The sequence below is a fragment of the Mangifera indica genome, chromosome 10, assembly GCF_011075055.1.
Source record: "Mangifera indica cultivar Alphonso chromosome 10, CATAS_Mindica_2.1, whole genome shotgun sequence".
NCBI classification, from domain to species: domain Eukaryota; kingdom Viridiplantae; phylum Streptophyta; class Magnoliopsida; order Sapindales; family Anacardiaceae; genus Mangifera; species Mangifera indica.
Window position 1 is genome coordinate 5,738,413 of NC_058146.1, and position 15,374 is coordinate 5,753,786.

The 15,374-nt window shown below is 35.3% G+C and overlaps 2 protein-coding genes, 1 long non-coding RNA gene and 1 pseudogene across 4 annotated transcripts; 2 read left to right on the forward strand and 2 right to left on the reverse strand.

Moving 5' to 3' along the window:
* Window positions 1-318: 318 nt before the first annotated feature.
* On the forward strand, window positions 319-2,477 carry LOC123226844. Its single transcript, XR_006504398.1, has 2 exons — window positions 319-843; window positions 2,096-2,477. It is a non-coding gene; the product is annotated as an uncharacterized LOC123226844 (long non-coding RNA).
* A 2,368-nt stretch (window positions 2,478-4,845) lies between these two features.
* Window positions 4,846-7,813, forward strand: LOC123226840 (autophagy-related protein 18c-like). 2 transcript variants are annotated; one of them, XM_044651358.1, is made up of 5 exons: window positions 4,846-5,005; window positions 5,331-6,158; window positions 6,427-6,685; window positions 7,011-7,134; window positions 7,503-7,813. In XM_044651358.1, exons 2-5 carry the CDS (start codon window positions 5,400-5,402, stop codon window positions 7,594-7,596), a joined length of 1,236 nt encoding a protein of 411 aa, XP_044507293.1. In that variant the 5' UTR covers window positions 4,846-5,005; window positions 5,331-5,399; the 3' UTR covers window positions 7,597-7,813. The 2 variants fall into 2 exon arrangements, with proteins under 2 accessions (XP_044507293.1, XP_044507294.1); XM_044651359.1 differs by having other exon boundaries at window positions 5,400-6,158.
* A 244-nt stretch (window positions 7,814-8,057) lies between these two features.
* Window positions 8,058-11,821, reverse strand: LOC123228019 (annotated as a pseudogene).
* A 155-nt stretch (window positions 11,822-11,976) lies between these two features.
* LOC123228018 (quinone oxidoreductase-like protein 2 homolog) lies at window positions 11,977-15,144 on the reverse strand. The gene is made up of 6 exons (XM_044653204.1): window positions 14,738-15,144; window positions 14,545-14,653; window positions 14,246-14,337; window positions 13,870-14,128; window positions 12,744-12,887; window positions 11,977-12,288 (listed from the first exon to the last, which is right to left on the reverse strand). The coding sequence occupies exons 1-6, from the start codon at window positions 15,067-15,069 to the stop codon at window positions 12,193-12,195; spliced, it is 1,032 nt and encodes a 343-aa protein (XP_044509139.1). The 5' UTR covers window positions 15,070-15,144; the 3' UTR covers window positions 11,977-12,192.
* Between the last annotated feature and the right edge of the window lie 230 nt (window positions 15,145-15,374).

Genomic DNA, 15,374 nt, shown 5'->3' on the forward strand with positions numbered 1-15,374 from the left:
TTCTTACAGAAAGAGCTAAGATAATACTGTTAATGGCTGATCAATCATCCATATGTGAGAGAAGCATATATAATTTAATTTACAGTTTATGGTGAAGATTTCTGTTTATATTAAACAAGGCCTGGCTATGGCTTTCATTAAAGAATACCAGTGGGTGTCTGTGATTTTTATGGTAAAAACTAAGCGGTGTTTTGAGTAGAGCAGTACAGGAATGGATGGAAGAGCAATGGGATGTATTCTCTTTACTGTCTTACAGTATTTTGTCGTTCCCTTGTAAAGCATTAAATGGTCGACTTACTGTGTATTTATTGTGGAAGTGAAAGTGAGACCGGTGGCTCATCACTTTTGCTTATGGTGAGAGAGAGATCGAGACTCAGATAAGAGATGGAGAAAAGGAAAGAATTACATTACATTTACATATTTACTTACACCTTCATTTCATTGCTTTCTTCTTTCTTTATACAGTGTTACAAAATGTCAAAATCCCCTGAAGACGGAGAAACAAAGCTTCTCTCTCTTAGATTGTTAAGATCTGGAGTCGCTTTCCTGTCTCTGATTCTCATGATGAAAATGACCCATCACCGCCCCTTTCCCTTGCTATTTCCCTTCCTTGTTTTGTGCAACTCCCTTTTTCCTCCTTTATTACCTTTCTTCTATTAATATTTCTTCATTCATACCCTCCCTTCTTTAACCTTTGTCTCGTGCCCAATACTTCGTATGCTCTCTTGCTTGAATTTTCAACTGAGTATTAGGGTTTTACCAACTATTACTTTGCTTGAGAGATTTAGGGTTTCTGTTTGGAGACTCCCTCACCTCTATGACTGTTAGCAGTTAAGTTGACTCGTATGTATTCTTTATATTTCTTGTGTCATTTTATTTTCTTATATATATGCGATTCATGATCAGATCATATCAGCCCTTTGCTTTATGCTGATTTACATGAAAAGTAAAAGGGTTGTCCAGCGTTGCTGGTGAAAGTTTTTAGTGATACTGGATGTTTAAACTCAGGATTCTTCGTGTATTGGTAAATATTCTAAAGAGATTTCATCATTTCATGTTATATATAGCTAGTCTTATAGGTTGCGCATTTCTCTTCACTACTTTTTCCTTCTGATTATGGCTCAAAATTTGAGGAATATTTCTACTTTTGAATTTCCTTTTGTGAATGAGTTTATTTAGTGATTTGCTTTCATTTTGTTCATCAGTTCTTCTGGGTCCATTGTCTTTGAATGGGAAACCGCTGTATTATCAATTATTGCCTCTTCCTTTTCTTATGAGTTACCAAGTCAATTACACGGTAATTGACAATTATTTGATGGCCTTTTACTTCAGCTGATTGGATTTTTACCTCAAATCACCCAAGAAATTGTGTTGTTTACTCTTTTTGCATCTCTTGTTGATCTCTTTTGACTGGGTAGTTAAGTCCTCCTCCATCTGTAACTATGAAAGACAACTTTTGCTTTTGAAAATGAATATTTTTGTTTCATAATTTGATGTCTGAGTGATAGAGATTGTGTTGTGGTGTGGTATTTGGTGTGTGCATGAAGAAATGGTGTGAGAGAGCTTCCTTCAGCCCACTTATGGATGGGATCAAGGGATTCAACTAGCTGCCGACTCATTCATTCAAGCACTCAGTAGACAATGGCTTCCTATTTTTGCTACTGTGATTGTGTGAATGATGCGGGAGATAATTTTGTTTCCCTTCTTTTCTGTGCTTGGACTGAAGGGAGCTCCTTCTTTCTGTTGCCTTCATTTTTACCATTTCTCTACACGGGTAAATTAAAAAACAAATGCTCTCAAATTGCTTCTTCTTTTTTATAAGACAACATCTTGATCAGTTTATTCTGTTCTCCTTTGGCCAGACAAGAAAGTAAACTTTGCCTTGGGCTTCTATAACCTTTACATTTGCATTTACTTTCATATGGGTTCTTGTGAGCTCTAGTTAACACACCCAATAATCCTTTCAGATTAGATTTTGAAACTACCCGGCTAATAGTTCATCCAAAAAACTGGCTAAGCAAAGAAAATTTATGTTGTTTATTTACAATATTGCATAAGTATAGTAGGGTTTTCAACTTTTCTTCTCTATCTGCAGGCATTTTGATATTACCTGTTTGATTCCACTGAAACTGCATAGTTTAAGCAACAACAACCGGAGGGTGTGGTGTCCCAAGTAGAGAGAAGTGTAAAATATGTAGAATTGGGTTGAATGCTTTTGCTGATATAGAGAGGTAAATAGGCATGAATCCACTTTCTTTTAATAAGAAACTGTGCCTGTGGCAGTGGAGATTAAACAATATAATAATTGTTGGAATAGTCAAATTCTTGGGGAAGGGTAAGTAGTGTAATAAATGAAGAATGGGGATTTAGAGAGCTGTGTTAGATTTGCCAAATATGGATGAGAAGAATGTCTGAGCTAAGCTCCTGTTTTGGAAACCAACATGAGTCTGCAGAAGAAGCTGCTGCTCCTGTTTACTTGAAGTTACTTGAAATTGATTTAAGTTGGTCCCCCCTCACTGTAACTTTCACTCTAGTCTAACCCAACTCCACCTTGTTGAATATATAATATAAAGGGAAAAAAGACTATTTTCCATCAAAATTTTAACCCAATTTCAAAGTCATATCTATGAAAGATGAAAAACCTAAATTTTCACCCATAACTAAATTGTTATCTAAATTTTCAATTAGAGACAAGAGTAAAATCGTTATTTTACCTATAAACTTTAAAATTTCAAAATATTATCATTTCCTCCTCGAGGTTTTAAAAACTATACTTCAACCCATTCTTAAAGTTTGAAAAGTTTAGATTTCACTTCTAGGGTTTGCTTCTTTCTCTAGCCACTACTGACAATTGACGCTTTCTACCGATCTCCCTTCTCCGACTACAAAAGACGACGAAAGACAAACTTTCGTCATCCAAATCTAGAAGAACAGACAAAGGACGACATTTTGCCGTCTTTCGTTGTTGCGTCTGGATGAAAAGAGATCTCTTTGTCACACCACTGTCATCACATCAGGAGAAAGAGGAGATCAGAGAGGCCGCCGAAAGATGAAGTTCAAGAGTGGGGGTGAAACGCTATTTTTGAAAGTTATGGGGGACGCTGAGTTTTGAAAAATATGGAAATCCTAGGTTTTGGCGTGAAAATGTTACTTTTCAAAGTAACATCCTCAAAGTTTGAAAAGTTTAGATTTCACCCTTAGGGTTTGCTTCCTTCTTCGGCTACTACCGATAGTTGACGCTTTCCACCGATCTCCCTTCTCTGACTAGAAAGGACGATGAAGGACGAACCTCTGTCGTCCAGATCTGGATGACGAAACGTCGTCCAAATCTAGAAGAATAGACAAAGGACGACATTTTGCCATTCTTCGTCGTCGCGTTTGGATGAAGAGAGATTTTTTTGTTGCACCATTGTCGTCATATCAGGAGAAGGAGGAGGTCGGAGAGGACGTCGAAATATGAAGTTGAAGAGTGGGGGTGAAATACTATTTTTGAAAGTTATAGGGACGGCTGAATTTTGAAAAATATGAAAACCCTAGGTTTGGGCGTGGAAATGTTATTTTTTAAAGTTTAAAAACTTTAGGTAAAGGTGAAATATTAGTTTCTAAAACCTTGGGGGAGGAAAAAGTAATAAAATTTATGACTTTTAATATAAACAATAAAATAACTATTTTACTCCTCTTTTTAACAAAAAAAATTAACAAAAGTTTAACCATAAGTGAAAGTTTGGGTTTTTTATCTCCCATGGGTGTGGATTTGAGATTGTGCTAATATTTGGGTGGAAAATAGTCTTGTTCCCTAATATAAACGAAAAAGGTTTCTTCAACTGTTGACAAATATTGCAATTGGTGGGATAAGTTTGTTAACACCATCATATAATTAAATATTATTTTATTTTTAATTCAAAATTATTTAATTATATGATAATATATCATTTACGTATCTAAATTATATATAAAAAGTACAGATACATAATTTTATCAATAAATATATATGTAATGCTAGTAACCAAACTATGAGCAAGATATCGAGGATATATGTGGCTTTTTCCATTGGGCGGTTCTTATGTTGGTCGGCTGGGGTTTCTTGGCTAATGAAGAAAATGTTGTCGTCAAAATGAAGGTACGGAGATAAAATGGTATTTTTGAGTACATTGTTAATAATAAAATTATGTATAACAGTTTTAATACATAATTTAACTATATAGATAATGTGTCATTATGTAATTGAATGATTTTGAATTAAAAAATAATAATATTTAATTATATGATAACATATTATCTATATATATAAATTATATATAAAAATATATATACATAACATAATTTCATTGTCGATATATAGTGTGATGCCTATTAGACCAAATCTAATGCTACATTAAACATCTTACACGGTAACAATCTTGAGTGTTGGCTAAGTGTCATGTCCCATCCAAAATTAATCATCAATATAATTTTATTTTTCTTAAAATTATTTAAATTCTCTAATTTAATTTTAAACAATAATTATATTTATATTTTTTTCCTTTTTTAATTTCTTTCTTGTCACTTTCCCATCTTTATTACCACCATCATCATTTACAAAAATTCATACAATTTAATGAGATTATTAAAAAATATTTACTCTTAAACGGGTTTTTTTAGTTATATAATTCATTTAGAAGAAAAAAGATAAAGTTTTAATAAATAATATATTATCTTATACAATGGTATGTTATCATTTATATAATATAATCGTTATTAGAAAAAAAAAAAAAAAAAAAGGGGAAAACATGGCGTAGTTGAAAGAGAAAAAGCAAGGTGGAAAAAGGGAAAATAAAAAAAAGGAGGGGGAAAAAGGTTAGATCAATTGAGCAAAATACATAAAAGCCCCGAAGTTGTCTTCTTCCCTTTATTCCTGTCTGAGTCTCTCTGCTGGGTGAGTGGGTTTCTCAGATCTCTCTTATTTTTCAGTTCCTCTCAACACACCTCCGAAGACGAGAGATGATTATCAATTCTACATCATAAGGTTAGTTTTTCATTCCACTTTTATCATTTCGAAATAACCTTATTTGCAAGAGTGATCCTCGTTATGATTAATACGCTGTGTCATACATGCTAACATTATTTGTACACTCTCTAAGTGATTTTTTGACCCATAGACTTCATCTGGGTCCTTCACTTTAATATAAATTTGTCAAACATCTGGAGAATTTGTGTTCATTGTATGACTTATTAGAATTTCTAGGAAATCTGATGGGTTCAGGGCAAAATATTTCATCTTTGAGCTTTGAAATGGTTATCAATTGTTGGTTTTAAGCATCATCCATATATTTTGTTATGTGTTATGCCAGATATCTGCCAAGGTTTTCTTTGGCTTTAATTGGTTCAAGTGAGTGTTACTGACCGTATCTTCATCCCGGATGAGTTCGACCATTTCGTCATCCCGAGGAATCCTTCAACATACAATGCTTGGACCGTTTGAATCCCCCAATTCTGGCCCTTCTGCTTCTTTTCACCCGCCCCACCCTGACTTTAATGATGTTAATGAAGTAGAGTTGCTATCTGCCTCCTGGAATCAGGACTACGGTTGCTTTGCTGCTGGAACAAGTTCTGGCTTTCGTATTTTTAACTGTGAGCCTTTTAAGGAAACACTCAGACGCGATTTGAAAAGTGGGGGATTTAAAATTGTTGAGATGCTGTTTCGCTCCAATATTCTTGCACTTGTTGGTTCTGGGGGTAATTCCCTGTATCCGCCCAGTAAAGTTATCCTTTGGGATGATCATCAGAGCAGGTGCATTGGTGAATTTGCATTTAGATCTGATGTGCGTGCAGTGAAATTGAGACGGGATCGCTTCGTTGTTATTGTTGAGCATAAGATATATGTTTACAGTTTTATAGATCTGAAGCTTCTGCATCAGATTGAGACTCTAGCAAATCCAAGGGGCCTTTGTTCTCTTTCTCACCATTCAAGTACATCAGTGTTGGCTTGCCCGGGGCTCCAACGAGGGCAGGTTCGAGTTGAGCACTTTGGGCTCAATATGGTAAAATTAATTAATGCTCATGAATCAAATATTGCGTGCATCACCTTGACAGTAGATGGTCTGCTTCTTGCTACTGCTAGTATAAAAGGTACTTTGATAAGGATATTCAACACAGTGGATGGTACTCGCTTGCAAGAGGTAACCCCCAGACAGTTGTCATTGGTCTTTAAACAGTAAAGCAGATCATTATATTTATGATTATTGTGAGGAACTTGGGCTTATTTTTTGATCAATTGTTGAAATTCAATTAGATTTATTATTGGAAGGTGTAACATCTTTGGAATGCATTAAAATAGAATATGAAAAGTGAAAGTTTGGCTTGCACCGTCACTAAAGCTAATTTGTTTTTCTTTTGAATCATAACTTTTTCAAACAATTTGGATTTATAGTATCTTCTTACATGTAGGTTCGAAGAGGTGTGGACAGAGCAGAGATTTACAATATTACTCTTTCTCCTAATGTCCAATGGCTAGCTGTGTCAAGTGACAAAGGTACTGTTCATATATTCAGTCTCAGAGTTCGAGTGGTTGGGGAGGACTCTTCCTCTCATCGTACTCCTGCTCAAAGTCCAACACTTTTAAACCAAACTTCTTCAACATCAATTGATGCTCTTATTTCTCCAAGCTCTGGTGCCAACCATAGTTCATCATTGTCATTTATGAGGGGTATGATATTTTTATTAATAAATGGTTATATAATTCATTTTTTATCGTTTTTCTTTAAACTGAAGATGAATTAGCGAAAATACTATAGCAATGGTAATCTGCATTGGTAATTTACCATTAGGTTTTGATATGGTTTCCTTATATGAAAATGCCTTGAAATAGGAATTTTGATCCACGTAAATATTAAAGTCCGTGAAACCTGCAATATAGATTGTGTGCTGGGTTGCATAAACTTGATAGAAAAATTTAATGCATAAAATGATCAAAGTTTGGTTATACAAATATCTGGTGTTTCCAAAACTTAACATTTCTGTACTTATTGCAGGAGTCTTACCAAAATATTTTAGCTCAGAGCGGTCATTTGCTCAATTCCACTTACCAGAAGACACCAAATTCATTGCAGCATTTGGATCTCAAAATACTGTGATTATTGTTGGCATGGATGGAAGGTATGTGATTGTCTTCACAACAGTTGTCTGCTGTTGTTACTATTGTGGGGTGACATTTTATGTTCCTGTGTAGCTGGGAATAATGAAAATTGTTTAGTTGTGAAACATGATGAAGCAGTTACTTTGGATGCCTGATCAAAGTGGATACTGACAAAAACTTCTCTCAGAGAAATGAAGATAGAAAAAAAGGACTTTGTTCCTAAAACCATTACGTTCTGTGAATGACAGAGTTATAAAATGAAATTCATTACCGCAGTAGATTTTTCAGATGGGCATGTGATTCATTTATTTTTCAAGACCAAAATTAAAGTGTCACAATTTATATGGTTATTCTTCTCACAGATACTTTTACTTTTTCCCATTTTCAGTTTCTATAGGTGCAGTTTTGATCCAGTGAACGGTGGTCAGATGCTGCAACAGGAATATGTGCTCTTTCTGAAAACAGACAGTAGGCCTAGATAGGCTCCAGAGTACATCTCCTCACCGTATGTAAATATGGAACCAACATTTCCTGGCAGTGGTGCATATATACAAATTAAAATCTAGCATAAAATGTTGTTTCTTACTGTATATCCCATAAGAAATTGAGATGCCAACAGTATCTGAATGATAATAAATTGCTTGTGATGGAGAATATGGTCTGGATAAATAAATTGTTTCATAATTTGTTATGCTCGTATATTCTGTCAGGTCAGGAGCCATAGACTTCTTCAAAATTGATTATCTGTATTCACTATTTTTCCTCTTATCTCATACTGCTAAATTGTGAAGGATTAATCTGGTGGGTTTGAGCAATAAATTAATTTTTTGTAAACTTAAAAGGGCATTAGGTTCCTGTGCATTAATATAATATATTAGGATTTAGAGATTATAAAGTGGAGCAATCAGTGTAATTGGTTGCAATTTCTACCACAAATCAGGAATACAATTCCAGTATTAACAATTGTACTGACTGTCAATTTTTTATGCTGCAAAGCAACAGCAAAGTACATAGTTTCATATCATAGGTCACTTTCTATTTGCAAAACAAAACAATAGCAGCTATAGTACATAATAATTCTTGGTTTCTATTATTTAACATCATCTGCATATGAGGACTTTATTTAAAATACCCTTATTTACCAGCACTTCCATCGTTATGCTGCACTGTATCTGGTATAGCTGATAGGATTTGAACAATTTACACAAGCAAATGAAACTTTTTCCATTGCACTTAAGCTGTGTTCTCTTCAACTTAAAGATTAGACCTTACACTATTCAAGTCATCGAATGTGAACATCACCTTCCCGACTGCTCTCCTATCTTTAATGGCAGAAAACGCAAGCCTGGCCTGTTGAGTACAAGTAGTTAAGTGAAATCTATTAAACATAAGAACCATAGCAATAATTAGTTACAACAGTCACATTCTTAAATTATGCATACCAGCTAAGGGAAAATTCAGGAATAACCCAAAACTAGAAACCTGCAAGATCCTGTTTGTTCAAAGCCTTACAAAAAGCTTTATCTGGATTGATGGACAGAGCAGAAGATTAAAAAATTGCTTTTTCTTATTCACCCCAGAAAAAAAAAAAATTAATTAACTTAGAAAATGACCCTCAGCAGTCATGGCAACCTCACCAACCCAAGTTTGGGTTAACAACAGGATCTGGAAGGAGTAGATGCACCCTGCACAAGTCCTGATAATCTTTTTTAAGAGTTTACATCTACTCCACAATGGTCTCAAGGGTTTGAAGACTAAATAATTTCACAATACCTGTTACAGCAACAATGAAAAGAGTATTAAAGGATCCTGACTTCTGAAAGGCTGTAAGTATGAGAAATGTGGACAGTAATCAAGCCCCTAGACATCCATGAGAGTAACTCCTTGATAGTGTCTTCAAGAAAACCAGGTTGATGTATTCTGTAGCTACCCCAGTGAAGACCATGTATTGTCCAATTCTGTGTATGAGCAAAACATTTGTAAATAATGTAATTCTTAAACATACAGCTGTAATTAGTAAAACACAAAATGAAGGCTACACCAAAGTAAGATCAACTTGCCAATGGTGAAAGCTGAATATTGTACCTGTGTTCTAGGAAATTGACCAGCCATTTTGGTCTGCTTTACTATTTTTACACAATATTTTAAAGGAAAATGCACTTAAATGGCCAGTTTAAACTGCTTAATGGCAACCAGCTGGTCCAGCTCCTTCAATGCTTTAATGTTGCAACTGGATTTTGATTTTAGTGCTCCAAAATGCAAATTGCTAAAGGACAGTGATACATGTTACGTATTACATAACTATGAAACTTTCCTTGCACATTTCATATTTGGAGCTCATGATTGTGCAATACATTCAGAAGGTTATGTCCCAAATAGATTCAGAAGCTGAGCCCTTTGGGCACTATCTCTCAAGCATCAAGTCACCAAGACACCAACAGAAAAAAGGGCATTTCATGGATTTTGAAACTTGAAAGAAATACATAGGAATAAGTGCCTTAACAAGAGCAATATTAGCCGGGATGACAGGGATGTCCCCACTTGCAAAGCCAATTATCAATATTTGAGCACCCCAATTCAAAAGCTTTATGCAATCTTTAGTAAGCTTACCTCCGACAGGATCATAAAGAACATCAACCCCTTTCAGATTCCTTGACTTGAGGAACATTTTGACACTTTCGATGACATTCTCATTGCTCAAGTTTACACCATAATCAACGCCCAATGACTTTATAAATTTGTTCTTTTCAACTCCCCTGACATCCAAAATGCAATACAAAGTTTATAAGAATTGATTTAGGATGATACTATCGCTCTTCCCAAAAAATAATTCAAACTAGAGGTGTAAAATGAGTCACCCTGGTTCAGGGCCCATCACGAACACAACTTTTTTTACCCAACCTGCATAGGTATAATCAACGCCCAATAACTTTATAAATTTGTTCTTTTCAGCTCCCCTGACATCCAAAATATCATACAAAGTTTATAAGAATTGATTTAGGATGATACTATCGCTCTTCCCAAAAAATCATTTCAACTAGAGGTGTTAAATGGGTCACTCCGGTTCAGGGCCCATCACGAACACAACTTTTTTTACCTAACCTGCATAGGCCTAATACAAAAAAAGCCCTAGGTTATGTTAGACAGGCTATACCTTAAATTGTAAGATAAGCTTGTTAGCCAATTCAATATGATCCAATACTATAATAACTAATTTTTTTAATTTTTAATTAATTTTTTTGGATGTATTAACTTAACTGGTACAATCTATTACTGTAGTAGACTAAAATAACTGAAAAAATTAATTTTATATAATTAAAATAAATTCATATTCCATGGGTTAGCTTGTTAAAAGTCTATAGGGGCAAGACCCAAAGGCACTAAGCTATGCCCCGAGCATTGAGATTTTGTTGGCCGGGTTTTGGCACGGCTTGACACGTGAGCCCGATGGGCCATGGCGGGATTGGTCCAGCCTGCTGCCACCTTTAATTGCAACAAAATATTTACGAGATGTTGAATGAACAAGAGTACCTAGCGACGGCAATAACAGTGGCCCCAATAACCTTGCCAATTTGTACAGCAGAAAGGCCAACACCTCCAGCAGCACCAAGAACTAGCAAGACCTACCCATCCATCCAAGTCCAACGTAAACTTAATTGTACACTCTGTCTCCAGATACTTAATTAAAATTCAGACTTAAACTATGACAAATAGGAGTTCTTCCGATGAATTCACTTTAGAATAAATTATTATTAACTCGAATCCACTCTTGCAAGAATTATCATATACAATTAAATAACAAAAAAAAAAAATGGCAACAGGATACCTGGGTAGAGGTCAGGTGAGCCCTATGAACGAGGGCTACATACGAAGTTCCAAATGAAACAGGAAGAGTGGCAGCAGCCAGCAAGTCACAGTCCTTGGGCACTAGAAACCTTGAATGAAACATTTAACATGTATCATATACATAAAAGCCAGTTCATTTTGAAGCTAAAAAATTAAAAAAAACAAAGAGTATGTGATACTAACTATTGAGATTGATCAGTAACGATATACTGGGCAAAAGAACAAAAAGGTGCGAAGGAAATCACAGGATCTCCCCCTTTGAAATTGGAAACATTGGAACCCACTGCTTCCACAATCCCAGAATAATCAGATACAGGGACGAAAGGCAAGGGATATTTCTCTTGTTATGTACCCAATATTTGGAGGTAATTTGCGTAATTCAAGCTGTTAGCTTTCACTTTGACTAACGTCTGTTGGAGATTTCAATTCTGGAATTGGCGCACTTTTACTGACCTCAATCGATGAACTATCCGATGTTGGACCACCCCAATTTCCTGCATACTAGAGCTTCCATTTCTGCTTTCGTTTGACTTGAAAGAAACCAATGCAATATGTTTACAAGTTCTCGATTTTAAATTTCTATTTGATCTTCTGTAATATCAGTAAGTGATACGCCGTCTTCCTTAATCAGCTTAAACAGGTATTCACTAGGGTTGTTAATGTCAGCAAGTCCAACGCTGGCTCGGACAAGAATTCCGGTCATTAAAGAAAGAGCAAATCACATTGTCCCACCCAAGGTTTGACCCGAGAAACTTTTTCACTTTCAGATAACATAGGTACACTTTTCTACCCTAAATCAAATCTTTTTAATGAAAAGAGAAAATCTGGCACATCTCTTCCATTTTAAGATAATTTAGCAAGATAAAGTGGAGCAGTCAGTTCAATTGTTTGCAATTTCTTCCAGTATTAACAAGTGTACTGCCTAACAATTTTTAATGCTGCAAAGCAACAACAAAGTATATGGTTTCATATCATAGGTCACTTTTTATATCAAACAAGACACCATAGGCCATGGCTCATTATAATTCTTGGTTTCCATTATTTAACATCAACTGCATCGGATAAATTTATTTATAATACCCTTGTTTACCAGCGACTTGCATCATTATGCTTCAAACTATTTATGAATAATAACCGCAATGCACTGTATCTGGTATAGCTGACGGGATTCGAACAATTTACACAAGCAAATGAAACATTCTCCATAGCACTCCAGCTGTGTTCTGATCATCTTAAAGCTTAGACCTTACACCATTCAAGTCATCCAATGTAAACATCACTTTCCCGACTGCTTTCCTATCTTTAATGGCAGAAAACGCAAGCCTGGCCTGTTAAGTACAAGTAATTAAGTGAAATCTATTATACATAAGACACATAGGAACAATTATTTACAACAGTCACATTCTTAATTTATCTATACCAGCTATGAGAGAATTCAGGAATTACCGAAAACTAGAAACCTGCAACATACTATCTATGCAAAGCCTTACAAAAAGCTTTATCTGGATTGATGAATAGAGCAGAAGGTCAAAAAAGTGCTATTTCTTTTCCCCCCTTTTAAAAAAAATTAATGATTCACTTAGAAATAGACCAAGTCATGGCAACCTCACTAACCCAAGTTTGGGTTAACAGGATCTGGTAGGAGTAGATGCACCCTGCAAAAGTCCTAATAATCTTATTAAGAGTTTACATCTACTCCATGATGGTCTTAAGGGTTTGAAGACTAAATAATCTCGCAATGCCCTGCACAGAAACAATGAAGAGAGTATTAAAGGATCCTGACCTCTGAAAGGCTGTAAGCACGAGAAATGTGGACAGTTATCAAGTCCCTAGACATCCATGACAGTAACTCCTTAAGACTGTCTTCAAGAACACCAGGTTGATGTATTCTGTAGCTACCCCAGTAAAGACCATGTATTGTCCAGTTCTGTATAAGATCAAACATTTCTAAATAATGTAAGTCTTAAGCATGCAGCTGTAACTAGTAAACCACATAACGAAGGCTATACCAAATTAAGATCAACCTGCCAAAGGTGAAAACAGAATGTCGTGCTTGTGTTATAGGAAACTATCAGCCATTTTGGTCTGCTTTAGTATGTTTACACAATATTTTGAAAACTAAAATTCTTTGAATTCTTCATAAATGTAATTTTTTTTCTCTTATTTATTGATAATTTACATAGTTTCAAATGAGTTCCTTGTCCATTCAAGGAGCATACACGTAAATGGCCAGTTTAAACTGCTTCATGGCAACCATCCAGCTCCTTCAATGCTTTACCGTGGCAACTGGGTTTTGATTTTAGTGCTCCAAAATGCAAATTGCTACAAGTATAGTGATACATGTTGTGCATTAGATAATTATGAAATTTTCCTTTCACATTTCATGTTTGGGGCTCATGATTATGCAATCACATTCAGAATGTTATGTCCCAACTAGAATCAGACGCTGAGCCCTTTAAGCACTGTCTCTCAAGCATCAAGTCACCAACATTTCTAAAAACAGAACTTTGTGTAGTATAACTCATATCTCCTTAAGATTTTATAGTTAGTCAAATTATTCACTGCTTCCTGTTTTGATCTTAAATTTGGTGTGCTTCCATTGGCAAATGCCCATCACTGAAGGAAAATGCACAAATTTGCTTTAATATACTGTTATCAATCAATGCAGAGAGTGAGAATTGTGAACATGAGGATTAAAGTAAAAATAACATTTTCTTTAGTTGATAGCTAATTAATACACTAGTCAGGCAGATCAGTTACCAGTCATACGACATTCAGGTAATTTCTGGTATAATGATAAGAGCAACAATTAAGAAACAGTGAGTAAATTTCAGATTACAAAGAATGCAACAGAAAAAAGAGCATTTCATTGATTCTGAAATTTGAAAGAAATACATAGGAATAAGTACCTTCACAAGAGCAATATTAGCAGGGATGACAGGGATGTCCCCACTTGCAAAGCCAATTATCAAGATTTGAGCGCCCCAATTCAAAAGCTTCATGCAATCTTTAGTAAGCTTCCCTCCAACAGGATCATAAAGAACATCAACCCCTTTCAGATTCCTTGACTTGAGGAACTTTTTGACACTTTCAATGACATTCTCATAGATCAAGTCTACAACATAATCAGCGCCCAGTGACTTCAAAAATTTGTTCTTTTCAGCTCCCCTGACATCCAAAATGCAATACAGTGTTTTATAAGTATTAGTTTAGGATGACACTATCGCTCTTCCCAAAAAATGATTTCAATCAAATATTTACAGGACGCTGAATGAGAAAGAGTACCTAGCAACGGCAATAACAGTGGCCCCAAGAACCTTGCCAATTTGTACAGCAGAAAAGCCAACACCTCCAGCGGCACCAAGAACTAGCAAGACCTACATATCCATCCAAGTCGAAAATAAACTTAATTATACACTATCTCTCTCCAATAATATTTTTAAATTCATACTTAACCTATGACCGAAAAGAGTTCGTCCAATGAATTCACTTAAGAAGAAATTATTGCTAACTCCTATCAACTCTTTCAAGAATTCTCATATACAATTAAAAAGCAAAGCAAAAAAAAAAAGGTAATAGGATACCTGTTTAGAGGTCAGCTGAGCCCTATGAACGAGGGCTACATGTGAAGTTCCAAAAGCAACAGGTAGAGCTCCAGCAGCCAGCAAGTCACAGTCCTTGGGCACTAGAAACCTTGAATGAAACATTTAATAGGTATCAAATACATAAAATCCAGGTGATTTTGAAGTTAAAAAAAAACAAGAGGGTGATACTAACAATTCAGACTGATCAGCAACGATGTACTGGGCAAAAGAACCAACATTTGCAACGGAACAAACAGGATCTCCCACTTTGAAATTGGAAACATTGGAACCCACTGCTTCCACAATCCCAGAATAATCAGATCCAGGGATGAAAGGCAAGGGATATTTCTCCTGATATTTACCCAAAATTTGGAGGTAATTTGCGTAATTCAAGCTGCAGGCTTTCACTTTGATTCTAACATCTGTTGGAGACTTCAATTCTGGAATTGGCACACTTTTACTCACCTCGATCGATGAATTATCCAATGTTGGATCACCCAATTTCCTACACAATAGAGCCTCCATTTCTGCTTTCGTTGAAACCAATGCAATCACTTTGCAAGTTATCGATTACAAATATCTATTATTATCTTTTGTAACAAGGAGCAAGTAAAACGTCGCCCTTCTTTAACCAGCGGTATTCACGTTAATAGCCAAAAATAACCATATTCCACCGAAGGTTTGATGAAATAAATGTATCATCCTCTTAGTTTGAAAAAACTATTTTTCTACCTGTATATTAAATTTGTCACAAAGCGTGATAATGTTTATAGTTTTTTTTTTTTTTTTAAAGAAAATCCTAAAGTCAAATAACACTTCACTCCCGAAAT

Coding starts and splice junctions, on each gene's coding strand:
- LOC123228018 (XM_044653204.1), bottom strand. CDS start 15,069: ATGGAGGCTCTATTGTGTAGGAAATTGGGTGATCCAACATTGGATAAT. Junction 14,129..14,245: donor ACTGTTATTGCCGTTGCTAG/GTACTCTTTCTC, acceptor TTTGGATGTCAG/GGGAGCTGAAAAGAACAAAT. Junction 12,888..13,869: donor CTAATATTGCTCTTGTGAAG/GTACTTATTCCT, acceptor GATCTTATACAG/AACTGGACAATACATGGTCT.
- LOC123226840 (XM_044651358.1), top strand. CDS start 5,400: ATGAGTTCGACCATTTCGTCATCCCGAGGAATCCTTCAACATACAATG. Junction 6,686..7,010: donor ATCATTGTCATTTATGAGGG/GTATGATATTTT, acceptor TACTTATTGCAG/GAGTCTTACCAAAATATTTT. Junction 7,135..7,502: donor ATTGTTGGCATGGATGGAAG/GTATGTGATTGT, acceptor TCCCATTTTCAG/TTTCTATAGGTGCAGTTTTG.